Here is a 27897-nt window from a genome sequence, read left to right as displayed (position 1 = left end):
TAGCAACTATGGGATCATTTGCCCCCCATATTAGGTCTCCTCCTGATCTCAGATAACGATTGGTCTAAGCCATGAAGCAGGGGACCAAGTGCAACGCCCCTGCTGCGCAGAGGAAGGCAGGCTCTGGTAAGAACTGGGTTTGGTGGAAGTGGAGTTATGGGTATTTTGTGATGGACTCTGTAGAAACACCAATATACACAGAATCACTAGTAGAGGAGTTAAATCCACCCTCTGCCATTAAAATCAACATGTTCCGCAGATTAAGTACACTCTAAACAGGGCAGAGACTAGATTTAAGAATGTTTCCCACAGGGATGTATGTGTGGTCTAGGTGACAATATAACCCTACCCATTTGAAAAGTTGTTAGTTGTGACAGAGGTAGATACTAGTAGAGGAGGGCTTTTTCCAGTCCATACTTGCAGCTCCTTTGCAGCTGTGCTGATGTCTGGGTGCTGGGAACAAATAGGGAGATGTAGGCTGCAATGAGTGTTTTCTAGTTGAAATAGTGGTTTCCTGAAACACTGTCTGGTCCATTGAAAATACGTAATTATACAAACAGCGTGGGAAGGAGGGAAATAAATTCATAAGTAGCAAATAAAATGAAAAAAAATCTAGCCTTTATTTATAGAGCTTTCTGATACCATCCCGAGCTCATTAGCACGACTGTAAATCCAGACTAAGTGGAAAGGCTGGGCCAATTCTGCCTAAAACTATTGGAGTTGTAGGGGAGTGAGTCGGAGCAGAATTTTTCCTATTGACTTAATGGAATTGCTCTAGATTTATACCATAAGTAGACTCTGGCCCTATGTCTTTACATACATAAGCTAATGCATTAGTTAACATCTGGCATCAGCTGGAGACGGCTGAACCAAACACCCCTGAATTTAAGGTAAATCTGGATATACAGCCAAACTTTAGCAGTTGATCTAATCTATAGTGTCAATCAAAGGACCATAGGAATTTAAGAAAATGGATTCCCTACAGGCAAGTTTAAAAAAGGACTGTGTCCCTTGAAATCTGGGGTGGTCAAACCATGGCCACCAGGCCCAGTATCACCCAGGACATTCTGAATCTGCAGCCTCCCATCTCTCTAGTGTGGAGGTGCCCTGTGATTCTCAATCTTTGCAGTCTATTGTACCCCTTTCAGTAGTCTGATTTGTCTTGTGTACCCCAAGTTTCACCTCACTTAACAATTATTTGCTTACAAGATCTGGCCTAAAAATACATAAGTGTCACAGCACAGTTACTGAAAAATGGCTTACTTTTTCATTTTTACTATATAATTATAAAATAAATCGATTGGAATATAAATATTGTACTTACATTTCAGTGTATAACATATAGAGCAGTATAAACAAGTCATTGTCTATGAAATTTTAGGTTGTACTGACTTCACTAGTGTTTTTTATGTAGCCTATTGTAAAACTAGGCAAATATCTAGATTAGTTTATGTACCCCCTGGAAGACCTTTGTGTACCCCCAGGGATACATGTACCCCTGGTTGAGAAACATTGGTATAAACTACATGCTCTGACAGGGATAAACTCCTCAAATCAGACTAGAGTTTTACTTGCAGAAACTTGTAGTCCCAAAGGACACAGTCTGGACTACTCACCCCTTTGCCAGGGAACAGCATGATTAGGAGAAAGGCTGGTTATAAAATAACTAAAGCTAATCCCTTTATAATAGCATGAGGGACTTTTCCATTATACCATCCCTCTCCCCCTGCTATCTGTCTGGACTTTCTCTGATGATTCCTCATGCATTGGAAATGAGATCTTTCTGCGTTTTCTAAGAGGGCCTTGCTTTGGGAATCCTCCTGTTCTTGGCATCAGTTTCAGGCATGTTCTGTTTGTTGTCTTTCAGAAGAGATACTTGCTACAATCAATCTTATTAACAACGGACATCTGGGCTCATTCCACACGTTTCCCCTGAATTTACGCAGAAAAGCGTTAGCAAAGATGATCAGAGTCTACAGTTTGCAAAGCACATACGAGTAAGTAATGCTTACAGTAACAGTCATTTGCATTTTAAAAGATGTATTGTACTATAATCCCTCCATTTATTACCAAAATGATTCCACAGTAGCTGTAGGAAATGGGAGTCTACAGTTCATCAGGGTGAAAGCTGCAGAATGAGGCTTACAGCAACACAGCTATGTAAAATAAATTATGTTTTTAATAGGAAGGTTTGATCCCTCAAAAATTGTCTGTTCTGTTCATTCCCTCTGAAGCACCTGACATTGGCCTCTGTCGGAAGACAGGATACTGAGCTAGATGGCCCACTGGTCTGACCCAGCATGGCCATTCTTATGTTTCACTATGCAAGATTTTCATCTTTAAGATAATGTCCAGATATAAGGTAACAAAATAATACAGAAGTGTAGGAGACAGGTGGGTTACGTACACTTAATTAAGACATCATGAGCACAACTGTGTGCTCTAACACTGTTCAGCTTTGTTAAATGTATTCATTCTCTTGAGTTAAATAAAAATAAAGCAGGATGCTTTGAATTCAGTCGGAGTAGGGAAGCAGGTTACAAACGAGCCTCATAGATTGAAAAGTATGTCAGGGATAACAAAATCTTGTATGCAGAAGATATGCCAAAACATAAGAATCCATTACATTTCAAGAGAAGAATGAGGGGGGATTTGATAGTAGCCTTTAAATATCTGAAGGGGGGTTCCAGGGAGGATGGAGCTAGGCTGTTCTCAGTGGTGGCAGATGACAGAACAAGGAGCAATGGTCTCAAGTTGTAGTGGGGGAGGTCTATGTTGGCTATTAGGAAAAACTTTTTCACTAGGAGGGTGGTGAAGCACTGGAATGGGTTACCTAAGGATGTGGTGGAATCTCCATCCTTAGAGGTTTTCAAGGTGCCGCTTGACAAAGCCCTGGATGGGATGATTTAGTTGGGGTTGGTCCTGCTTTGAGCAGGGGGTTGGACTAGATAACCTCCTGAGGTCCCTTCCAGCCCTAATCTTCTATGATTCTATGATTACAGTGCAACAGCTGTAGTGATAAAAATGAGAGTTGGAAGGTGTTTAATGTGAACAAAAAGTTTTTGTAAAAGCTGAAAAAGTTGGTAGATTACATTAAAGGTGAACTGCAAACATTTAAAAAATTGTTTAAGATCCCAAATCGCTAATGCGGAACATGTGTACAATGTAGTTTATGAACCGAGTAGTGTGTATGTGTACCACTGCTCTCTACTGGATGGATTCAGAACGGCTCAACTGAGTGTCATAGATTCGATACTGCTACAAGCTGATGGAGATTTTCCTTTAGCCTAAGTTATAGAGGCCTATGCTTTTGGAGCAGGAGGATTCGAATTCTGTCCCCATTGTTATTGTGGAGTTTCAGACAGTCCCAACAGGTAGCAGAATGATAACCTTGAAGTCCTAGGTTTTGATAGGTTTTGTTATATTTGCCTTTTATAAAAGAAAATAGTTAAAGAGCATTCCGGTCTTTGCGTCCCACACTAAATCTGAGTCCAGTGTGTTGTCTCTTCTGCTGTAGCTGGTGATCTCCCAGTCACTTCCTGCAGTGTACAGAGAGCTCCTTTTAGGTAACTGGGATGTTATCAGTTGTTATAGGATAAAATGTGGAATCCTGAACTCAGGTCTTGGAAGGTAAATAAAAGAGGAAATGATCTTCAGCTGAGCTTTGGCTCAGCAGGGCACCAGACTGGGAGTCAGGATAGCTGGGATCTGTTCCTGACTCTGTCTAGACAAATCACTTCCCCTCTCTGTACCTCATCTGTAAAATGGGGATTATGATACTCTTTGTAAAATGATTTGAGATCTATGGAGAGAAGCATACTACACAGCTGCTAAGTATTAGTAGGCCGAGGACCGTTTAGTTAGCTGATCAAAGCTTTGGGATTCATCTTTAAATAGAATTTCCCTAATAGGCTTTCATTTTGGTAGGAGACTGTTTAAATACTAAGGCAGAGCAGCGACTGCAAGCTGGGTTTCAGATCTGTGATGGCCCAGTTTCCCTCTAACACAAAGTTTTTCCAGTGAAACACACGCAGACCAGTTGTGAGTCCAATCCACAGTAGAAGCTAATCACCTCTTTAATACGGTTACAAAAAACCCCAGCTAGGTATTCTAAGATCATCTGACTACATTTTGCTTTTATGAAAACAAAACTTCAGATTCTAGGTCCGTAACTAGGTTTATCTCATAACACTCAATGTCAAATTTATTTTCCACGTCACTCACATGTTAAATAAGCACTCATGGGTCTTTTGCACTCCACATTTAATATTTGAACAAGGAGACTGCAAGCCTTTCTAAATGATTCATGAGTTGTAATGTCAGACATAACAATCCTACTCTTGTAGAGCGTATTCACAGCTATGTGTCCCTTCGTTGTTAGGCCCAAAAAATTGAGGGTGTCATCTCAGAATGAGAATTAGCAATAAGGAATTCATCCCACATGTAGCTGAAATCCAAGTGGTTTTGAATTCAGAATCATCACTTTCAAACAAGTGAACAATGATAGGAGCTTATTTTGCTTTCCTGGCAATGGGTTATACTTGCTACTTCTGCTTTGTTTTCTCTTTGAAAGGGGACTTTGATATCAGAACAATGAGCCAAATACACACCCGGGTGCGCCTGCCATGGAAGTCTGACTGCCACATTCAAGGGGTGGTGTGTCAGGGGGCCAGCAAATGCATGTCGGTAGCAACGGAGTGTAACTTCTGCTGATTTGGCATACAGCATTTTGGGCCAAATTATGAACTTTGTTATCGTGATGTAAAACAAGAGCAGCTTGCCAGAAATCAGTAGAATTACTCTGGATGTACAACAGGGTAACTGAGGTCACCATCAAACCCTTTTTTTATCTTATGCTTTCCTGTGAGTTGTTTCTGCTGTTATACACCATGCTTCTGGGCCCCTTCAGCGTGTCAGTTGCTCTATTTTTACACACCTACCTATACTTTGATGCAAGTTACATTCCTCTAGTCTATGCTTTACCATCATTTTCTGGCCAATTTATGTCCAATATGGAACTTACCTTGCTGTTTGCCAGTTGAATTTGGCTCAGAATATTGTAAAATAAAAAGAAGAATATTTACACACACATCCATTTACTCTCCCCACCTGTCTGCACTTTCCCCCTACATGTGTGTGAAGAACAGATTCCTTCTTTGCAGTACACCATCTGCACCTCTCTGATCCAGCTGCCAGGTCACGGCGCAATGTTAATGAAATAGCAACCTAAAGTTGTGACTCCGCTGCAGAAGGGAGGAGGAGGAGGAGGGACAAACCCTTTCTCTAAACAAAAGATCTCCTTGATAACAAGAAGCACAGCTGGGAAAATCCTAAAGAGTGATGGGAGGGAAGTGGATCTGGGTTTAAATATAACACAGAATATAGTTCCAACTAATGGTTCTCCCCATGGCTACAGAGACTTCCAGGCATGGCAGTCCAAGCAGCTCTACTCTGTGGAATGCTCACATGAGCTGTAACAGAAAAGGAGGCTGAAGACCTGGTACCGGGCGTAGTTGTGCTTCCACAGGCAGTGGTTCTGTTGGGTTTGTTGTGCCTTCGGTTCAATCTGAACCACATCTGCTAATGCCGTAACTGACATTCAAGCAAAAGGTACAGATATGGAAGAAGTCGCTTTGGGTCATAAGGGAATTGGGAGCACAATCCACTTGATAAATGCGGTTGCCAAAGTAACATGGGAGATAGACTAGATCACCTTTTTGAGGTCCCTCCCTGCCCTATGTTTCTGTGATTCTATATCAATCAGGCTTCCACTCAGACTAGAATTTTATTTATAACTCAGACGCATTGAAAGCCCAATCCAGCTCTCAGTGCAGAAAGACTCTTCAATGGGAATTGGATCAGGCGCATTATTAAGACATGGACAGTACAGGCTTTTACTGAGTGCATATTTGTATACAGCCGCTATGGCAAGAGGACGTGGCCCACGGAAGGCAGATTAGGTGTGTGCTCCACACCTTGTGGCGAGCTTTGGCCAGTGTGTACAACTCTTAGGGAGAGAAACAAGGGAGCAATTTAAACAGTGATGGCAGCTTTTCTCTTCCCTGTCTTTTAGTTGGCTTTGTAAGTAACAGTAAAGCCAAACAGCAGTCTACACGACCCTTTGTGTGCGCCCAGAGGACTATGGCACCGATGACATACAGACTGAATCCGCTTGCTGGTCTCGTATAGTTTTCTCCGGTCGAATGCACACTGCTAGACGCTAGGAGATACAAGCAAAGAAAAAGCCATGGGTTACTTATGGCTCTGGTGGCTAATGTAACTGGTGCCATGTAGGGACAAAAGCTGGGTGGTTTCTCTGCCTCTGTCCCGTGCCATTGAAATGCCAGAAGCCTGGGCACATCCTAGTGATTCTCCCGTGGTTGATGGCACCATGGTGCCTGGTGCAATTTAAGCCAATCACAAGTCATGGCACGCCAGCTCAGAGGATGCGCTGTGCTCTCAGGTTAAGGCTGACGTGCCTCTCGCCAGGCATGACAGCCGCTGATGTAATTGTGCATCAGGCGCGGGAGCCCTGTGTGTGGCAGACGGGCTCTTTCCCGCCGCTGAGGAGGAATGAGGGACTTCGGAATTTATGAGGCTGCTCTCAAATTGGTCACTCCATTGGGATTGTGGGACTGAAGCCTGACAGAGGAACTGTTTGTCTCGTGCTTTTAGAAAGATTCAGGCTAATGTGATATAAACCCAGTGGTCCAAATTCACCCATTAAAGTCAATGGGGTTACATCTGGGAGGAATTGTGGGCATTGTAGACCAGGGATAACCATTAGAGACATATTCCAGATGGGGCCCCAGGATCTCCTAGCCAGGCCTAGATCAAGGCTTTAAAATGATCATTCCTGGTCTACGCTGGGCAGGCAAACAGTGCTAGCTCGAGCCAGTTTAAAACCAGCTCATCTGGCATGATTTAATCACCATGTGACCAAGGCCACGAGTGGAATTTCTCTACAGAGCTTCCAGACCCTGCCAGCCTGCCGAAGACTTGAGCCCTGATCTTTCAAACTGTGCTGGCTCCCGCGATATCTGACCCACACTGGATTGGAAAGCGTGACCCTCAGCAAGTCCTGACCTGTTTAAGAGATCCCGGAGTCCAGACCAGCTTGTACACCATGTAGAGAGGGATACAGATGAAGGATGATGCTCCAACGAGGTATCCCACAGAGATGCTCCACTCTGGGTAGTGCTGGTCAAACAGCACGAGAGGCGGCTGGTCCAGGAGAGAGCTGACTATGATAAACTGTTAACAGGTAACACAACCAGCATCAGGGGAGCTCATTCACAGAATAGCCCTGCAATTCACATGCACCACAGCCACCCCTCAACCAGTGTCAGTGGGTTCACACCAGGGACGAATCTGACCCCGTATCTCTTGCGAAGAGGGAACTGGTTAGTTAGGAAAATGTCAGCAGAAGACAAGGCTCTCCTAAGCAGCTAACTTGGCCTCTCTTACGTGTGTCGTGTGATGCTGTGCTGCATCACACAACGTGACAAATCATCGGTACAGTGGAAGAACATGGCTGTTTAAAGAGGTCGGTGGGTGGGCAGAATCCAGCTTGGACTCCCCCACCCACCCACCCGCAAGTGGAGCCTTCTGACGTGCCATATATACAGGGCCAGCTCCTCCAGCGTATGAGGACAAATTCATCCCTGCTTTAACCTCATTGCATTCCCAGGGGATCAGCGAGGATGGATTATTTGGCCCTTTGCTTTGTGTGTTTAATGTCTTCTTTTAGGTATATTTGCTACTGAGTTTAGTGCTGGTAACAGATCCTGGGCTGACAGCCCTGGAGACTGACTCACCGTCTTTCTCCTCAGAATAGGCCCAGCCCAGGCCGTGCCAGCTTCCTCATTCTGCCCCACCAGTGTCCCTCACCCTTAAGAAGAGTTCAGTGCAGCCAATGGCCTCCCTGCCTGCACTGCTAGTAAAAGGACCAGTGCTTGCCGGCTGTGAGGCTGGCTTTGTGATGTGGCCATCTGTCCACGGGAACTTGACCGAGGCCAGATTTATCCCATTCAGGCTGCCCCTTCACGGGTACCTGTGTTTTCATATCTGTCTGCTGTGCCACTCCCCCAGCTATGTTAATAGATAGCTGGCATTTTGGACGCAAGCTTCCTGCAGCCCTAGGAGCACTGCGACCAAAATTGGGGTACTTTGCAGACTGTCAGTGCCTCCTATTAAAGGGAAAAGGCTGGGGATCAAATTTAGAAATCCTAGTTAGTTAGTGTTTGCTGCTGGAGGAGAAGCTATGGTTTCAGTGTGATACTTCGCTACGTATAACGTGAACAGATATTGCTGTGCTGAGGGCACCACCAGAACATTTGCTGTAATCCGTCTCTCTCTCTCTTGCACACACATGTCTTCTGGAAGTCTAGGCGTTTGTTAAAAACTCCCCAGGGCAAAAAAGGAAGGTAAATACAGAATGGAGGGGCAGTAGCATTTGAGGGAATTTAGAAAGTTAGTGTGGCAGTAAATCACAGTGTGATAAAAAGCCATTTAAAACAACACCACTAGGTTTTTTCTGCCTGGTAATATTTGTTCATGTTTATACTAGGATCTCCTGCATAATTGCCTTCCTGTCTTGGACTAACTCTCCAGTTAAATCAAATCAGTGTACAACATCTCACCAATCTTACTGTAAATATAAGTTTATTGTGCAATCTAACTTAATGCCCTTATTTCTCTTCTGCTATTTATATTCTAATCTTTAAAGGCCAATCTGGATTTTAAACTGACATTTCCCAGAATGATATTCCTAACACTGATCCAGTTTATGGGGTTTTCATCAGCTGAAGAAAACTGCACTCCAGTTACATGTCTTATTGGTAAAATCAAATAATTTTCCTTCTGCCTTGATGACAATACTTTGCCCTTACAACCTAGAATCTCAAAGTGCTTAAAACATTAATTAATCCTCACAATCCCTCTCTCTGTTCAAGGTAGGTAATATGAATATCCTCCCCATTTTACAGATGGGGCATTCTTTGAAGTCCAATGAAAGGTTGGCACTTCAAAGGTGATGGATCCAGTACAAAGCATAGCACTGGAGTTGCATTTAAAATAGCAAACTTGGCAAGTTAAGCCACAGTGAAGCTGATACATTACAGTCTTTAGTGTCAACAGCTTTATTTTATAATGTGGACGTGATAAGGCCAAATTCACTGCTGGTGTAAGCAGGTGTGATTGTGTTGACTTTAACTGAATTGCAGCTGCCAGCTGTGAGCTTGGCCCATGGTACATAGATTATCAGCCTGAACATATATTGTAAGGTCTTTTCTTTGACAAATACACCGTCTCAGTGAGTACAGACAGCATGTCATCTTCCCTTTTGAATTTAAGAGTTTCCTATTGATTTCTTATTACCCAAAACAAAGGGGAGACTTTTCATAAACAGCCCTTCTTCCTGACACATCCAAGTGGTTTTCTCTACCACCATGAACTAGACAGGAGACTCTGAATGTGCATCTACAGGTCACAGGCTCAGGCAGGCTGCATGCAAAAGTTCAAGTGACCTGGAGAGGGACTTGCTTGATAGAAGGTAAAAGGAAAGTTGGAAACTTAATTTTTTGCTTGGGACAAAAATACTTACCGCTAAAAAGGCAGGGCTGATGGCAACCCAGCAGACCTTCCAAAATATCCCTGGGGTGAAGCCCAGCATGGCTTTGACATCGTTACAGAACATCTGAATTCCTGTATGAGGTTGTGGGGCAGGAAAATCATGGACATTGTATCACTGTTACAGCAGGGAGGAATCAGGAAGCACACCCAGAGGGCTTATTTAGAAAGAGTTTCATGAAAGTGCTTGGAACTGCAGCACTTGTAAGTTGCCATTATTGGTCCCAGACATTGAAAGAGTCATGCACATGTTTATCTTTATACATGAGGAGCCCATTGAAAGTCACTGGAACTTACTCATGTGCATAAGACTTTGCAGGATCATGACCATAGGTTATGCTGGTGCATAATACAAGCCTAATTATGGAGTGGGATTTTTTTTCTTCTTACCATAAAACCATGAGACAGCTATTGCTTCTAATAACACCACAGCCAGAATTGAGCAGCCGGCACCAAACTCCTCCAGGAGTTTTACAACATACGCCCCACCCTGGAATGACAAATGCAAACAGGCTGTAATTTTAGCAGCTCTTACGTGAGAAGTGAAATGCTTAACTGTAGCTACTTCTATTGCACCAGTTTTCTCAAATGTTCAATTCACACTGTGCAGTGGTGTTTATAAGCACCATGGGGTGCTTGGAAATGAAGGGGTTAAAAAGAAAATTAAGGAGACTTTTTAAAGACTTCTAAGGATGGAGATTTCACCACCTTCCTAGGCAACCCATTCCAGTGCTTCACCACCTTCCTAGTGAAAAACGTTTTCCTAATATCCAGCCTAGACCCCACTGCAACCTGAGACCATCGCTCCTTGTTCAGTCATGGAGCTGAAGTCCTCCAGGTGAGGTTGATTGAGGGAGTCAGTATAAAGGGAGTCTGCTGGGTTAAGTTAAGATGAGCTAGGCAGAAAAAAGAGGAGAGGAAAGCTCTATGTTGTTGCACACGCCACCACCACCAGCCCGCCCCGTAACAGCAACAAACTAGCATGGGCTCTGAAAAGGAGAAGGAGAACTCTTCAAACTATTAGAATGCATCAGCAAAATAGCAGATAATGGAGAGTCAGCTGATAAAACTTATTTGGACCTTCTCAAAGCCTTTGGCAAAGTCCCAAGCTAAAGGAAATTAATTAGGGTCTGGGTGAGGACTGTTGTTTAATGTATTTATTAATGATCTGGAACATGGGATAGAGAGCAGGGCAGCAAAACATGCAAGTGACTCAAAATTAACCAGGTTATTTGAGGGTGGAGAAGGTTGTGAAGAGCTCCAAAGAGACCTTTCCAAGACAGGTGAATGGGCAGTGCCGTTGCTGATGAAATTCAGTGTTGACAAATGCCCGGTCAGGATAATCTGAACTGCTCATTCATGTTGCTGGGCTGGATGTTAGCTGTAGCCAGTTTTCAAGGCTGAACTTTTCGCAAGGCCTGTGTGATAGGCCCGCAGAGGAAGGACGTAGCACCTAATGTGGCTCAGGCTTACTCACGTGTGTAAGGGTGGTGAGGGAGCCCAGAAAGCATATGGTGATGAGGCCAAGAACAAACAGCTCCCTTCGCTTTGCTAGGATGTGAGGGTATTCATCCATTACCGCCGTGATGACAGCCTCCAGCCCCCCAAACTGCAAAAGCAACCAGAGAAGACAGTGGGGTGAGCCAGAAAAATGAAGCGAAGAGTGAAATTCCACTCTTGGTGTAATCCCAGTAACATGTGTATTGTTTCATTAGCTTGACTGGTCTTTTCTGTGATTTATTCCCCTGTAACATAGAGTAGAATTTATTCCCCAAGTGTCTGATTTACAGTTTCCTGCACAGATGTTATCAGCTGTTGACAACGTAGGGAACACCCGGGGTTCGTTTTCAAATTTCTAAAAAAATCATGAAATCTTACAATAAATGTTCAAATGCAATTTCTAGAACACGAAAAACTTTTTGTTTTTGTTTTCGTGAAAACTTTTACACTTTTGTTTGTTCCCATTTTCCCAACCAGCTCTAACCAAGATCGATTTTTTTCTGGCATCTTGGGGGCTTGTAAGGACATGGATAGGCCAAGGAACACCAAGTAGCAGCAGGGCCTGAACCTGAGACATACTGAGCCCCTATTGCTCCCACAGCCTACAGAGAGTATTGCTCAGGACCCAATTCTAGTTCTTTTGAAGTCAATATTCAACTCCCATGGACTTTGGGGGGAAGCAGGATCGGGCCCTTACAGAACAGAGAGGGATCAAAACCTTGTTGAGTGCATCTGCACATGGGTCATATTTAGAGATGTATAGATGGGGTATTACCTTTGCTATCCCCTCCCACCTGTGCGCCCCCATTTTGATGGATTTATAGCAATGACCACAAGTCCCACCCCAAGGTAACTCTTCTGGGAGTGAGGTGCCTGGAACGTACAATGGTGCCTTTCTTGGGTCATTTTGCCCTCACCTGAAAGGAAAATAAAAGTACCTACCGTGCTGTCCAACCCCAGAGTTATCATCATAAGGAAGAATATGATGGCAAAGAAGGTAGAGCCCACCATATTTGCGATGGCTTCAGGGTAGGTGATAAAAAGGAGACTTGGACCTAGAAGGAAACATGAAGTTATTTCCTTCCATCCAATTGCTAAGGAAATAGTCTCTGTTATGAAAATCCCAGGGCTTCTGCCTTCTGCTCATGACGGCAGAAGCTGAACGAAGTAAGGTGATTTTCTGCCCATGCTGGAAAAACATGTAGGTGGAGTTTTTCAGAGGCATGAGTGGAAGTTAAGTGTCTCGCTCTCATTGAAAAGTGGTACGAATTCACTATCTAACTGCTCTCTGGGTCTGTGAAAATCTTGTCCTTACTCATACCTGCCAGACGTTACCAGTCTGGGGTTTCCCTTTCCGCACTGACGGGAATTCCATCATCTCCTGTAGCCATTTATTCCATTGCCCAATTGACCTCGCTCTTGGTTAGCCTAATCATTTCAACTTTGGCCATTACTGTACCTGCAGCCACCCGTAGTGGGTACCGCACGCAGTAACACCCTAACTTCACCCTGTTTGTTTGCTTGCAGAGGACCAAATTCTGCCCCTATTCACAGCTGCGTGACTCCAGTGCTTTGACGCTTCTAGGAAAGGCTCAGACCTGAGTCAGGGTGTGGAATCTGAACGTTCATGCAGCGATCACTGTCCTGACAAATGTTATTTAAGGCTGTGAGGTCTGTGAGAATTATCTTTCCTTATGAGAGATGGGGGCATTTCAGGCACTGAAGGGGGAAGTGACTTGCTCGAGGTCGCAGAGCAAAGCAAGAGACATAACGTGTATCTTGGTGCTCAGTACCCTGATTTAATTGCTAACCCCCCGTCCCTAATACATGGTTCCAGAGAGGCAGCTTGCTCATATCCAGAGCTGGCTGAGGCTGGAGGGGAAGGGTGCTGTTCCAAGGCTAACAATGTAAGGGAGGCAAACCTTTATCTTTTGCTACATCTTCCACCTCCACATCTCTCATTTCAGCCATGTAGCCCAGCACGGTGAAAATGACAAACCCTGACAGGAAGCTGGTCAGACAGTTCACTGTACTGGTGACAATGGCGTCTCTGGAAGGCAGAATGGGAGCGGGTGACTGGAAAGGGCAGGGTATTTCAAAAACTCTTTTTCCATTTGTATTTCTAACCCCAATACCTGCAGGCCCAAAGCCTTCCCCCTATCCCCACCCACCCCCAAACTGTAAAGAGGAAAAGCTTTACAAGTGAGATTCAGTTCGCTCACATCATTAGGCACAAGAGTGATTTCTTCCCATGGGGCTGAATGGCCAGGACCGCTGCATCTTCCAGCGCTGGAGACAGGAGTCATGTCTCGGGAGGACAACTCTGCTTGCTTAGGACTGAACAAAGAGTTGGGCAGAATTTCCCAAACGCTATGGGGCAGGTCACCTGACGGCGTAAGTGCTGGGATTTGCATTGCACTGGGGGAGTCCAACTGTTGGGACACTAAGGACAACTAGCCTGGAGTCAGAGGGCTGCACCTGCTTTGTGCAGAATGGAGTAGGGGTTTCACACAGTCAGAGTTGGGATCAGAGCTCCAGGCTCCCTGGCCATGTCCCAGGCCTGACCGCACCTGTCTCAGTGAGCTTTCCGCAGATCGCACATCTGGGAATTTGGATCCTGCAGTGAAAACTGGGCCGAGGTGGCCCTCGGTCCAGGTGGCAGCATGGTCTCCAGCTGGCCTTGCTGGATCTGTGACCAGTATGTGCAGAAACAGTGTGGAAACAGGTCCTTTCTGGAGGGCGGAGACAGTTCTAAGACCCCCCCAGCTGAGCAATACCAGGAAAACCCTCAGTGCCCTCTGGGAATTCGCTGGAAGGTGCTGACTGCCTGGAAGCAGCATTCCCAGGCTGTAGGGAAGTGGCTGCTGATAGCATCCCCCCAGTGCATGGGAGCAAGAGAGAAGCTGGCGGGCCTTGGCAGAGGCTCCCATCCCGCTGCTTGGCTTGACTGTCCTGCCCTGAAGTGGCTCAGGGTGCACTGCATGGCCATGGAGGACTGGCACTGTCAGGGGTATTCTTGCTCGGGCGGAGGCCCGGCCACCCTTCTGCGGGTGCAATTTGTGCCTCCCAAACTTGCACCTGCATCTTTGTACCCTGCAGAGATGAGCTAGGGACCCAGATCTGAGAACTCGCTCCTCTGGCTCTTCCATTTGCACCTGCCCTGAAGGAGTGAGGGGTCCAAGGACTTGGGATTCTCACCTGCAGGCAAAGAGGGGGTACAAGCTCCAGGCCTGCTGAAGGGAAGCTGCCCCACCGTAGCCAGTGCCGGGATGTGGATGAGCTTTCTGTATGATTGGCTGCACACAGGGGGCTCAGCTCACGTCCCTGTTCCTGGCTATTCCACTGGGGCAGAGTCTGCAATAAGCTTGGCTTGGTTTCTTACCGGTAACAGTTGTTGTTGAAATGGTTGTAACTGGCTAGAGCGAGAAGAACACCAAATCCAGGGCCCAAGGAGAAAAAGATCTGGGCAGCAGCATCAACCCAGACCTGGCAGAAGAAGCAGAGAAGCTGGTGAGAGTCAGGAGAGTGGGTGGATGCCAGGGTCCGTGACCTGGCCAGGAAGCCTATCTCCCAAACACACACCGGCCACCTCCTGCTCTCGAGACAGTGGCATGGGGTGTAAATCTGGGCATCTCAAATGCGTCAGTTCCCTTTGCTTTCTGTCTGACTCCAAAGCCAGGAGTGACTGAGTGCAGATCTAACCGTCTGTCTGTCTGTCTCTGAAATTTGTCTTTTTCCTAGTTTTGAAAGCGCAGAAAAATTCCAAGCTGGCCAGGGTGCCTGCGGCACTCCCCTTTACATGTGTGTCTTTGCTCTTGCAGGGCTCACCTACGCTGGGCAATTACATCACTCTGGAGCGTGATCCAGAGGTGTGGTGATAACTAACATGGTGTTAGATGCAACTATAGACAGGGTATCATGTCAGCAGGTCATGGTTAGCCCTAAGGATCAAACAGCTGCTCCAATGCTGAATGCTCTGGGCTGGATTCTTGTTTCCACTGTGGCCCCTCTGCGCCACTTCAGCAATGCCAACGGGTGTTATGTGTGTCAATGTACTAGATCCCAGGCAGCTCGGGGACCGGCTGTAACACAATGTGATGTCCCAGATCAGACGATCCCTTGGGTTGTGTGTCACATTGGTGACCCCTATTTAAATATCTTTTCCTGAATGCTGTTTCTTGCGTGTGGTTCCCTTGTTCCCCAATTCCTCCTGGAAAGACACCCCAGACACGGGGGAGTTGGGGAGACAGCTCTTTTAGGGTGAAGGGAAGCACCCTGGGGTAGTTGAGCAGCAGTGAACTTGAGCACGGACACCTAATTCAGTTGCAATCTAAGCGGAGAAACCTCTCCTGGCATCCAGCTACAAAGGGGCTTGGCTCACAGTTCCTGGAAGAAGCGATGGCTGTGTATCTGTTATGAAAGGTTTTAATTGGAAAGTATATCACTGATTACCTTGAATGAAAATTTTCAAGTGCAGCTCTAGAGTAATTACAGACAGGAAGTCTATTGTCAGGCCCGCTTTACAAAGATGGGGTGAAAACACAGCATAAATAAAACTCGACGGCAAATGAGATGGGTGATTCAATTAAAGATTTACATTTCCAAGAGCTTGTCCAGCGCGCCTCTATTTTCTGAAGGAATAATGAACCCATTACTCTCTGGTTCTCAGATCTGCGCTGGGCATCTCTGCCAAATGAATCTGCAAGCACTAACTGCTGGGGGGGTGGGGTGGGTGCTTTCTGAGATGGATGTAGCAGATGTACCATCGTGTGGGAGGATGGGAGATCCAGCAGGTGCAATTAATGTCACATTAAAGCACATTTAACACTGCTGCTAGCATCCTCTCCCGGCCTGGTTGCTCTGATCACATCAGCCTCTGCCTCTGAGTCCCCCTTCTCCACCGCATCGCGTTTCCAAAAGAAACGACGAAGGGTGGCTATGCCCATGGTCTATAAAATCATGGCTGGTGGGGAGAAAGTGAATTGGGAAGCATTATTTACCCCTCCGCATAACACAAGGAGCAGGGGTCACCTAATGAAATGAATAGGCAGCAGGTTTAAAACACACCTAAGGAATACTTCTTCACACAACCCACAGTCAACGTGTGGAACGTGTTGGTGGGAGATACTGTGAAAGCCAAAATTATAATTGCGTTCAAAAAAAGAAGTAGATACATTCATGGAGTATGGGTCCATCAGTGGCTATTAGCCAACATGGTCTGGGATGCAACCCCGTGCTCTGGGTGTCCCTAAACCTCTGAGTGCCAGCGACTGGGATGGATGGGACTGATCACTTGATAATTGCCCTGTTCTATTCCTTCCCTATGAAGCACCTAGCACTGGCCACTGTCGGAAGACAGGCTACGGGGCTGGATGGACCATTGGTCTGACCCAGTGTGGCCGTTGTTATGTTCTGATGTTCTTTGAGGCCCCTCATGACTTAGCCCTGTCCTGCAGCTCCAGCAGTGGAAGGGCAGCGGGATGAGGGCGCTGCCTGTTACCACAGTGTTGCACTCAGAGCAGGGCTAGGTGAGGTGGCAGAAAAAGGCCCATGGCCCTGCCTACACAACAGCTTCCAGCGTGGCTGGTGCCGGTGGAGATCCTACACATCTGCTTTTCCCTCATGTCGCCAAGACTGTTGAGTTTGGGCTGACGTGTGCGGAGCTCACCCTGTGTCTGTCCATGCTCTACCTGTCCTGGGATAGACAGGCAGAGGTCTTATGTCTCCAGGTTTGGTGAACCAGCCCTGTCGTCGCATAAATGGCTTTCAGTATAAAAGCGAAATGGAGCATTGAACCTGTCTTAGCTTGGCTTCCAGCCTCTCATATGGCTCCTCTGCACATTGCTAACCACCACACGCCCCGCGGCAATGGGTGCCCCAGCGCAGGGGAGAGGTCTGCATGGCGGTGGCTTACAGCAGTGCTCATGAGCTTCTCCCAGTTAGGTCTGAGATAGAAGACGATCCCTCTCCAAGCCCCTGGTAGCGTAGCTCCCCGGATCAGCAGTATAAGGAGGACGATGTAAGGCAGCGTTGCTGTCACCCACACCACCTGGAAAGCAGAGACCGGACAAGGGTATCAGCGACAGGAGAGGTGGACTCCAGCCGTGGCTCTAGGTCACATCCAGCAAAGAATATCAGTGCAAATATTCGCAGCGTCGTCACAGATGCTCTGTGGCAAAGGGCCGCCTGCCTGTGTGTGTGAGCTGGTGAGAGACGAGTGAACTCAGTCTCAGTAACCACTGCTTGGAATGATCATTCAGCTGAGGGGCAGAAGATGATTCTCCAAACCTCAGTGATGCTGTAGTCTGCCCCTGGCTTTTACTGATCAGTGGGGCCGTCAGCTTAGAACGGGTTCTCTCATTGCCTTTGGCAAACGTAGGAAAGGATTTCATACCTCCCAGGTGATGCCGCACTGCAGAGAAGGGCTGAGAGATACAGCTTGTGGGAGGGACCAAGTAACAGCTTGGGCAGGGAAATAGCTACCTGACCTCATTTAAGGATTGTCTACACTTACCTCGGAGATTCGGCAACAGTCGACCGGAGTTACGCAAGCTACGCAAAAGACGTGCGTAACTCCTGTCGACTTCTCTGCTTCTGTGCTGCGCGCTGTCTTCAATGCACTGCGCTGACGGGAACCTACTTGAGAAGGTGGCCTTAATACGTCGATTTCTGGATTGACTGAGCGGGTCTTCACTTGTGGGAGTGTATTATTTGTACCCTGACCTGATGGCTACCTAAGTGGACACTTACAGCAGGCCTGGTGCTGGACACCGGGTCAAGTGAGGCTGCCTACAGGGAGCTGGAAGGTGGCCACTTTCACTCAGGCGCCTCACTGGCGGCGAGTTCCCGGGACTTGGCCGCCATCCACTAGATAGTAGAAAGTATTCAAGGTCGTAAACAAGATAGTTGTGTGAGCTAAGATGCTACCAGTAATATGTAAGCTGTTCCCGTGTGAAGTAGGTGAAATCATATAATAGCCAATCAGAAATTGTGTGACCATTGTATGCAAAGATGATAAAAGGGTATATAAGCTGGAGAACAAGATGGAATAAACGATTCTGCTTGCAATCATATTGGTTGTTGTGCTTTATCCGTCCCGCATCCTCTGCCATCAGCAGTGGAATCCTCCCTCGTCCTCTGCTATCAGCATTGGAACCCAACATTCACTGACTGCTCAGTCCATCCGGAGAAGTCGATCTGACAGCAGCGAATTTGCTGCTGTCAGTGAAGACATAGCCTCAGTCTTTGCAAGCCTGAGAACTTACTTCTGTGCGTTCACATGTCTGACCTGGGGATAGGTGGGGGACGTTTGCTGCTCAGGCATTGTGCGTGCGGCGCTCATTCAGTGATAACAAGGGGAACGGAGGTTTGCCCTCATTCATTCTAACCACCACATTCTGCTCTATACACTTATTCTTATTTGTGCGCTGCCCCTTTGGCTCCAAGTGGCCACATTTCTGCCAAAACCTTTTTCACTGAACAATGCAGATTCGGCCACACTGCAATGTTTTGGGAACGTGGGTCAGTCTTGTTGAGTGGTTTCCATTAAAAAAACAGACACAGATTCTGAAAAAAGTCAACATTTTTCAGTTCAAAATGACTTTTTGTTTTAAAATTTCCTTCAATTTTGTGTTTTAATAATTAAAAAAACCCACCTTAAACGCCTGAAATCAAAATAAAACATTTCATTCAACCCAAAACAAGGTTTTTTTTAACTTTTTGATTCACTAAAAATGTCAAAATATTTAGTTGGAGGGGAATTAAATTTTTTATTTTAATTTTTTTACTTGCCATCGAACCAAAAAATCCGTTATTTGCACAGCGCTGCTTAGCACTACTGAGAATCAGGCCAGGAGGTATGCTATTTCCTTCTGTTTCCCAGTTCATTCTTCTGCAGACTGCTGTACAGCTTACAGAGAGAACACCACCCTTGCGACTGGCAGCATTGAAAGCAGGAGTGCCCAGTTTCAAGAGAACCTTAAATTCTTGAAAGGGACGGTATTTAGCCGTGGACTGCAGCAAGGAACGTTGTTGCAAGATTTGGGGCAGGGAGAACACGAGGCAGAAAGACTGCAGGAGAAAATCACCTGTACCTATGGACTCTCCCAAGAACGCAGCGCAGATATGAGCTACAATTTATTGGATGAATTTGGCCTTTTTTCCTTTATTTGCAAATCGCCAGGGATCAGATCCCAGAGGTCTGATGTGGGTTTGTGATTGAAATGACTCCCACATTTCATGGGTGAATAATCCCGGGACGGCAGACCTTTGGCAATGTGCAATTCCCACTCTGCCGGTGAGCCCCATCCGTGACAGGATATCACAAGCGCAGTGAATGCGCTGTTCCACACTCCTCTGCTGAGGTGCATGCTAGTGAGATGCAGAGTGCTGGGGTGGGGGAGGATCTACACGGCAGGGCCTGGGGATTTAATGTGCCAGGCTCTGCTTTAGCGGCATGATGCCTCTGTATGGAAACACAGTGTTCTTCCTCATTCAGACGCTGACAGGATGGCACAACAGGGGTCGGAGCCCTCGTTACCTTCCCTGAGGTTTTCACTCCTTTCCACAGGCTGAAGTAAACAATCGTGAAGATGAGAAAAAGGCAGAGGAGAAGCTGCCAGCGGATCCCACCTACGTCATACAGGCCACGGGATTTCTGAATCTCAAGGACCTTCCTCCTGTGGCAAAAAAAAAACAACCCCAACTTAGTGACTAGTAAAAGAAAGAGATGGGCATGCTGAGCCGTCGACAGCTGGGACACTCAGGGAATGGTCAGACCTGACACCCTGCTCCTTGCGTGCACAGTCCAGAATGCCCTGCCCAGAAGGACATTGCTGAGTTGTGTCAGACAGACCTGTTGGGAACACGGTTGAGTGGGTAAGGCCCAAACCAAGGCCCTGGGACCCCTACATGCTGCTCTTCACCCAGGCCCTGGCTTGCTGTGTATAACGGCCTCGGACTGGCAAATCACGCAACCACTCTCTGTCTCAGTTTCCCTGTATGTGAAATGAGGGTAATAATACGTATCCACCGCATGGAGCAGCAGGAGACATGTTTGTAAATCTTGCTGAGAGTCCCAAATGAGAACATAAAGCCGGGTTGTTATATGTGTGCATGAAATGGAAAGACGAAGTATCTCTCTCCCTGCTGCGCTGCACGGCAGGCTCTCATGTCTAGGTCCCGTGGCGATTGGATACCAACGAGAGAGAGATTTCCCCCTAATGCCTAATCCACTTACATGCACTTACGTGTAAAACTCTTCCGCTGGCGACTTGGAGAAGGCAGTCCAAGTCACATTGCTCTTTCCAAAGTAGTTGGTGCAGTTGGGGGTGTTCCAGGGATTGTCACAGCTTGTCCAGGGCAGGGTGCCCGAGAAGGAGGAGTAGAAATAGTACAGGGCCCAGGCGATGATGGTGTTGTAGTAGAAGGAAACGTACAGGGCGATGATGCAAATAGCAAAGCCAATGCCTGTGTGGAGAGAAGGGCGAAGTCTTTAGAGGAACTCAGCATGGGATCCTTGGCAGCCGGGCAATTTGTGCATATCAGTGCTATTCCACGTCAGTCATGGGATCATGGAGCATAACTCCATGGGACTGAGAGAGAGCAGGACACAGAGCCTGGATCCAGGGACCGCTGCTTTGTTCCCATGCGCTGCTTGTACAGTTGGTTGTGCCAGGCCACTTAATGGAGTTACACTTGGGATGAATTTGCCCTACTTCTTTCTGTGTTTTTCGATATTTTGGACACTGCTGCTTTAAGAGGCGCAGGGGAACAGGTTGGGGGAAGGGAAATGAGAAGTGGAAGGGGCCACGGGTCAGGGAATGGAGAGCGCGGACAGCCAGGTGCTATGTGTGTGCAGGGCCAGGGGGCAACGGGGGGCCGGAGTTGAGAAATGGAAGAGGTGTTATCTGTGAGCTGTGATGTTTCTGCAAATGCATCTCAGAAGGGGTGACAACCAGAAGGTGGCAGGACTCCAGCATATGTTGATTTCCTAAGTGCTGTCACCCCAGGGAGAGGGAGAGAAATGCCTCCTCGATGGATGGTAGCAGTGTTGGAGTTGCCATAGAGACCCACCCTCTCACTGCTTCCTTGGGCCAGGTTACTGCTTACAGATTTCACACAAGATTGTCAAAACCGACTAGAGATTTTGTGGGCTTCAACTTTAGGTGCTCAATTTGAGATAGATTAATTCCGAAAACCAGGTCCTTGTAAGGTGTCAGGTTTTGGCACCCAAAGTCTTTAGTTGTTTTTTAAAAATCTCAGCCTTTAATTTCATCCACCAGACAACGTGGTTTATTATTCAATAACTGCACCTTACTAATAAACATAAACAAGGCCAGACTGGGTCAGACCAATGGTCCATCTAGCCCAGTGTCCTGTCTGCCGACAGTGGCCAATGCCAGGTGCCTGGCAAACAGACGCCATGGACACTTCAAAACAATGAAGCAGTGTATTCATTACTCCTGAAGCTGGACTCCCAAGAACTCTGGGTTATGGCAGAAGGATAGCTCTTGTTATTGTGACTGAAATAAAATCATTATGTTAGAACTTTAGCAATTATTGTGCACGAGACTGTGGAACCAGTCGTGGACTGTGTGGAACAACCTTACCTGAGGTTGCCTGTGTGCTGTGACCATATTGCCTATGCTGCTGATCAACTTTGTCTCACTGCTTCCTCCTACTCCCACATCCGTCTGTGTCTACCTGCTGTCTTTTGCTTTATGCTTAGATTGTGACCTTGAGCAAGTCATACAATCTCTCTGTACCCGAGTTTCCCCGTGTGCAATGTGCCGCAGTCTCAATCTACCCGCCTGAGGTGTTGTAAAGCTTAATTCATATTTGCAAAGCACAGGGGGCCCGGTAGGTGGACAGTGCTACTGACGTGCTAAGTAGTCAGTGAGGATGGAGTGGAAAACCTCGGCAAGATGGCTATGTATGATGCAGTAATTTATGATGCCGTAATTTACTCAGATTTCTCTCAGTTTGGCGAAGCAGAGGAGACAGCACATTAATGCTACGTTAATGTTGAGTTTCCAGGGCTGGGGCAGGCATGTCTTACCTTTAAAGATGGGACAGATGTGTTTCCAGATGGTGATAGCTCCCGTCCTATGAAACTGTCCCAGGGCCAGCTCCATGTAGAAGAGAGGGACCCCTCCAAAGATGGCCATCAGAGTGTAAGGAATGAGAAAGGCCCCTGCAGAAAGAGAGGCAGAAGTGCCACTGAACATCATGGCATCGACAGCAGCAAAGGCAGACTCCCAAGCCATCCAGACAGGTGGGGAATAGCTATGGGAAACAGCATGTACAGGCTCCAGACCTGAGACACCGGTCCTGTCCCTCTCTGTACCCCAGGGTGGGCACGGGAGCCAAAATCCTGGCCCTCCTGAGGTCCGTGGGAGTTTCCCTATTGATTTCAGCAGATGCAGGATTTCACCCCGAAATGTCAGAAACAACGTTACAGCTCTGGCTTTGCCACTATCCCACCGATACAGGCCGGGGTGCACGAGAGCTTGGTATCCCCTCACGGTGGCATTGGAAGAGGCCTCTTCCTACACAGCCTACGTCAGCATCCAAACCCTGACAACAAGCGAGCCATTTATGGAGCAGGCCTGCCGGCAAACAGGTGGGCAGGTACCGATCCCCCAGCTCCCCGGGAAGCTGACGCTGGTGGACTTACACTAAGGGTGAATTCGGCCCGTCCTCCATGCAATATGGGGAAAGTAGCTGAGAGAGAGTTACTGAGTGGGCTCAGTGTCTGGGAGATGTACTGTAAATTCTCTACAACACAATCCGGATACGTGTGTGTGTGTGTGTGTGTAACTTAGCTAATGAATCAACATTTCCTCCCGACGGGCTGTGGAAACACACTGGCTTTTGCAAGTGGATGGGTGTTCTGAAGTTCACGTGCGATGGCATCATTACATAAAGCGGTCCCGTTTTAGCCCGGAACAGACGGATTGGCTGTACCACTGGGCAGTGCAGATGATCAGAAGGCAGGGAATGCGATATTAAGCACCTTTCAGGTTTTAAAGGCTCTACAGAGAAAATCCCAATGAATATGTATCATTATTCAATGAACTAAATAATTAATGCTGTAATTTGCATTATTCATAATGATGCAGTAATTACCAGGGCTAGACTTGTACCCACTGGATTCTTTCTAACTGGGACTGTTCTCTCTACTCATCAGAATAACTCGACTGGGATTAGCTAACTTAACCCCCACAGCTCCTCTTTCTGAGTGTCCTAGACCCAAGGAAATGGCTGTTTGATACTAACCCATGCCTGGGTGGGGTTTCCCTTTAGATGAATGGCCACTGGCCAAGGGTCGTGCCAGGAGATGTGGGCGTCACCAGAGCCCCTGTGAATGTGAGCAAGGGAAATCGACTCTTTCTCCTGAGGAAGGTACGTGCCTTGGCAGGCCTCTGCAAAGGTCTTAGGTTCATGCCTGGATCAGCATTCCAGAAACCTGGATACTTCTTGAAATTATCCACGCGCCCTGCAACTGCAGGCAGAGGGATCTCAGGCACTGGGCATCACCAGTTCCTGCTGGAAAGAGGCACAAGAACTGCCTCTCTCCCCATCATAACTTGGTTCTGGACTTGGCTGTAAAATGAGGACTGAATAGACACATATTCCAATGCGTCAGAGTGGAACTGCCCCCCAGAAAGGCTGCAGTGGAATCAGGTGCGTGCAAGCGAAGGCACTGAAGGAAAGTGACCTGGATCCCAAGGGAATTCATGGCTATTCTTCCCCTCCGTTGCCCCACTCCAGTGACACAGGCCGGGCTTGAGCGACCACAGCACCCAACCACAGGGACTGTGTCTTGCTCTACGCCTGTACAGCCCCGAGCACAAAGCACGGTTGCACTGTGAATGGTAGTGAGGATAACCTGTGGTCACAGGTGTAACCGATGAGGCTGTGTCCCAGTGGGGAGGAGAATGAAGGAAAGGTACCAACCTCTCCCTTTACAGTCCCAGGACTGGCCTGGCCATGCGGGCAATGGTGCAGAAGGGATATTGGACCTTGCTGTTATGGGCCGGCTCATACCATTTAGGCACAGCCCATAGCGAGGGGCAGCGCAGAGCTACATTGAGCAGGGGAAGCCTTGAACCCTGCAGATGCAGAATGCCTCCCAGAGCTCCCAGGCCTGCAAAGGCCGCACCTGTGTGGGATGCAGCTTCCTACGCCCCAGAAGGGTGTCGGGAGGGGTGGGGGAGCTCTGGCTCCGTCCCCTTTTAGAGCTCTGTGCAGATTACCTTGTGATGTCAAAAGCCTGACTTCGAAACTCAGTGTGTCGGGCACATGCGAGAGAATGGGAAAGGGAAATGGTTTGTAAATGGGGAGGCTGACAGCTCAACGGTACAGCACAAAGCAAACAAGCAGCATCCGGACAAAGTGCATTGGAGCCTCACCCTTCTTTCAGCTCTGCTGATCAGAGGCGTTCTTGGTAGCACAGGGAAGGATGCTTCCAAACCACACTTTCTCCCCTGACCGTGTCCTTTCAAGCATGAGCAAACCGCGGTGACTGAGCAGGAACAAAATGGCATCCCACATCCAAACACGAGCCGCTCACCATCTTTTGTAGAAGCCTCTGCAGCCTTTCCCCACAGGATTTCTGACTGCAGAGTCACTAAAGCGCCACTATCAGCCCCAGCAGTTTCAAAGTGTCCATTACTTGTAAGTCTTGATAGTGACCCGAAAGGAGCTGGTGCTATTTAGTGACTGGCTGTTTTCAGTGACTGTAACTCCACCCTTTACAGCTGTAGGTGGAGAGGCGCAAATGATTCTGCGTGCAATTAGGACCAGAACACCCCTCTTAAAGCAGCTAGAAGCTAGATTAACCAGCCTGTTGCTTGAAATGTTTATTTGATACCTGGCCAGGAGCAATAAAAACCCCCGACAAGCAGTGCTGCGGCAATCCATCTGCATCCTACTGGAGGTCAGCAGAAATGGTCTCATGAAATGCAATCAGAGGCATAGAATGACTGAGATCTGGTTCACTACAAGCTCTTTATGGAATCTGCTCATTTGCCAAGGAAGAGAACAAAAAGCCACACACCTCTCTGTACGAGGAAAGCAAAGGCTGAAAACTCCTGAGTGAAACAAGACAGGGCTAGCTGAAATTGCTTATAGCTACTTTCAGGGAGTGTTTTAAATACGAATAAAAAAAAAGAAAAGTGTTCACAGTGGACAGATTTTAAAAGTTTCCTCTTATTTTGCAGGTAACTTGTAGCACTCAGCTGCCACAACTTGCACAACACCTCGTTTTCTTCAGCAAGAGAAGCCCAGAAACTAGCTGTTATGAAAACAGAGGGTTGGTCTTGGAAGGAGAGCTTAAGGAATGGCCTTTTCGTGGGAGTGCAAATCATTCTGTAAGTTCTACTGCGTGACAAAAGCAGAATGTCTGCGAGCAAGCGCAGCCAATTAAAACACAATTACTTTTATTAATTTACTTTAGGATCATAAGTGAAAAACAAATCAGGTCCTATGGGCGCTCTCTCTCTTTCTCTCTCTTGCTCTTTGTGCTATTTCCTCTCTCTTTCCTTTATTAAACACACCCTGTGAATGTTCTGACAGTTTTATTAAATGCCTTTTACATTTATATTTACTTGACACGTTGATGTTCAGGCCAAACTGACCAGCTGGGAGCTAATGCCTGCTCTCAGTTTCACTGGGTTTAATCCAGAATAACTCCACGGATTTCAGTGCAGGTATTTTGGATCTACATGGCTGAAACTGAGATCAGAATCAGGCCTGCAGTGATTAGCGTGGGACTAATCATTTTATTCTTATTTGCCATGCATCGAGGTGTGATACCCAAATGCCCATGGCTTTTAGCAATTGAATCCACTGTGTCTTCTGCAAACAACACAGTCTTAATTTCCACATTATTACTTTCTTTAGAAGGACTTTTCTACTCTTGTTTATTTAAAACAGTTTGTTTGCTTATCAGTTGATGGAAACCTATTCTAAAATCAGTATTCTGGTTTGTCTTGAACTTTTGGGTAATTATTTCTATCAGGAAAAGATCATTCGGATGTTTAATTCATTGGTTGAACTTCTACTGAAATCTGTTTTATTTCATTCTGAAGGCAAGCACCATGGACAGCTCCGTAAGGGGCGATTTGGCTTTATTTTTAAAGCCTGGAACCGTGCTAGTCAGACACCCGTAACCTTGCACAGTAAATCTTAAAGCAAGGATGATTTGGACATTTGAAATTATGATCTTAAAATGAAAAGCATCACAAGTGATCAGTTTCACAAACTGGGAAGATTGCAAAGTTAGCAACAACCACGCAGTGTTTGATCTTTTTGGTCCCATTCGTCATTTTCAATTTTCTTTTTAAAAAACATATATATTAACCATAAAAGTTACTCTACCCCGCCCACATTCATAAATTCACACTTCTAATCCCATGAGGAGCAGTGTTGCTGGAAAGATATTTAAAATAAGAACAGGTATAACAGAAAACAGACAAATCCCAGAAGAAGTTTTGTCATTCAACAAATATGCTGGGGTCAGACAATAAAGGCTGTAAGACCCAACTAAACAAAAGAAAGAAAGAAATAATACATTTTTTAAAATTGAAAAATAAAAGCCATTTTATTTTCTTTAGAAGAGGGTTAAAAAATAAAGCTGTGTGCTTACCCCCTCCATTCTGATAACAGATATAAGGGAACCTCCAGACGTTGCCCAGATCTACAGCAAATCCAATCACCGATAAAAGGAAATCCATTTTTTTGCTCCACTTGTCCCGGGAATCTGTTTGGGTCATGAGCAACACAGGGTTGGCAGTGTGGCTGGGGGTTGTTTTTAGACCCTGCCTAGGAAGGCTATCAGCTTCAACTGGAGAGTTCTTCTCTGACATTCTGCCTCTGATGCAAATCCTGCTGGATTCAAGCTGAAGAAGTTTGAGAAGGGAAGGATTTATTTATTGCTGATGACAGATCCAAGGAGGGGAGGGTCACACTGACTTGGCTTCTCCACCTCCAGCCTGGAAATCCACACCAGGAAAGAGAAGTCATAAGAAAGACCCATCCTTTGATCAAAGGCAGGAGGGGGAGTGGAGAAAGCATTTCATTGAGAGCATGTATCTGAAATGCCTGGACCGACTTCATAGTGCTGGTTTTTAATGGGTTCTCTTTACAGGGGTTTTTTATCTGTGCCGGCGTATACATTGCTCTTGTGCTGGGTGAAGTGGTTACAAGGCAGAGTGTGAGATTTATCATCATCCTTGCTACTATGTCAGGTTGATTTGGAAGAATTCAGGTTAAGTGAAAATGTATTTTTAGGTTGGTAGCCTGACCACTGCACCCTACTTCAGATACTCTTGATTGTATCGTGGGCAGGGTTCCATAAAGACCATGGATGGGGTATCAGTACATAGACCTAGCGTTATTTATCCTGAGAAGCAACAGTTCTGCTTTGCTTTCACATTGTCTGATAAACAGCCATGGCTTCATCTTTTGTAGATTTTTTTAGAAAGCCACAGTCTCCTTACGTTGCTGGTAACGAACGAATTATCATGACTTCAAGGACTCTACAGTTTAGTCTTCTAGGGGAAATCTGTCCTAAGTTATGATTGACTTAAAATATCATTTTACTAGCTAGGATGCAAAAGGTACAAATGAGCTCAACCAAAATGCACTGTGTTTACTCAGATTACAAAAAAAACATTGGAGCCGTTATAAACCAGCAGGTGTGTATGTGTTTCTGATTCTTATAGTGAACTTTCAGAATTATCTATTTGCATTATCCTTTAA

General features: G+C 46.5%; 1 protein-coding gene and 1 long non-coding RNA gene across 2 annotated transcripts; one reads left to right on the top strand and one right to left on the bottom strand.

Annotated features, from left to right (window-relative positions):
* The first annotated feature begins 23 nt into the window (after positions 1 to 23).
* LOC137147404 (uncharacterized) lies at positions 24 to 25561 on the top strand. Its single transcript, XR_010918203.1, has 3 exons — positions 24 to 126; positions 1868 to 1997; positions 25356 to 25561. It is a non-coding gene; the product is annotated as an uncharacterized lncRNA (long non-coding RNA).
* LOC137147402 (sodium-dependent serotonin transporter-like) lies at positions 6086 to 27002 on the bottom strand. Its single transcript, XM_067539434.1, has 13 exons — positions 26783 to 27002; positions 22190 to 22324; positions 20379 to 20598; positions 19670 to 19808; positions 17045 to 17179; positions 14513 to 14616; positions 13053 to 13180; positions 12073 to 12185; positions 11108 to 11239; positions 10021 to 10120; positions 9605 to 9705; positions 7087 to 7254; positions 6086 to 6220 (listed from the first exon to the last, which is right to left on the bottom strand). The coding sequence occupies exons 1-13, from the start codon at positions 27000 to 27002 to the stop codon at positions 6140 to 6142; spliced, it is 1776 nt and encodes a 591-aa protein (XP_067395535.1). The 3' UTR covers positions 6086 to 6139.
* Positions 27003 to 27897: the final 895 nt, after the last annotated feature.

The sequence above is a fragment of the Emydura macquarii genome, unplaced genomic scaffold (genome assembly GCF_026122565.2).
Source record: "Emydura macquarii macquarii isolate MOO-44397 ecotype Brisbane River unplaced genomic scaffold, CSIRO-AGI_Emac_v2 contig_554, whole genome shotgun sequence".
NCBI classification, from domain to species: Eukaryota; Metazoa; Chordata; order Testudines; family Chelidae; genus Emydura; species Emydura macquarii.
Note: the sequence above shows the minus strand (reverse complement) of the source record. Positions and strands in the feature narration are given on the sequence as shown.

Bases quoted from the DNA above. Each gene is read 5' to 3' on its own strand.
- LOC137147402 (XM_067539434.1), bottom strand. From the start codon at position 27,002: ATGTCAGAGAAGAACTCTCCAGTTGAAGCTGATAGCCTTCCTAGGCAG. The intron at 22,325-26,782 runs GTAAGCACACAG...CTCTTTCTGCAG, and splicing joins CTGTTATCAGAATGGAGGGG to GGGCCTTTCTCATTCCTTAC. The intron at 17,180-19,669 runs GTAACGAGGGCT...TCTGCTTTCCAG, and splicing joins GAGTGAAAACCTCAGGGAAG to GTGGTGTGGGTGACAGCAAC.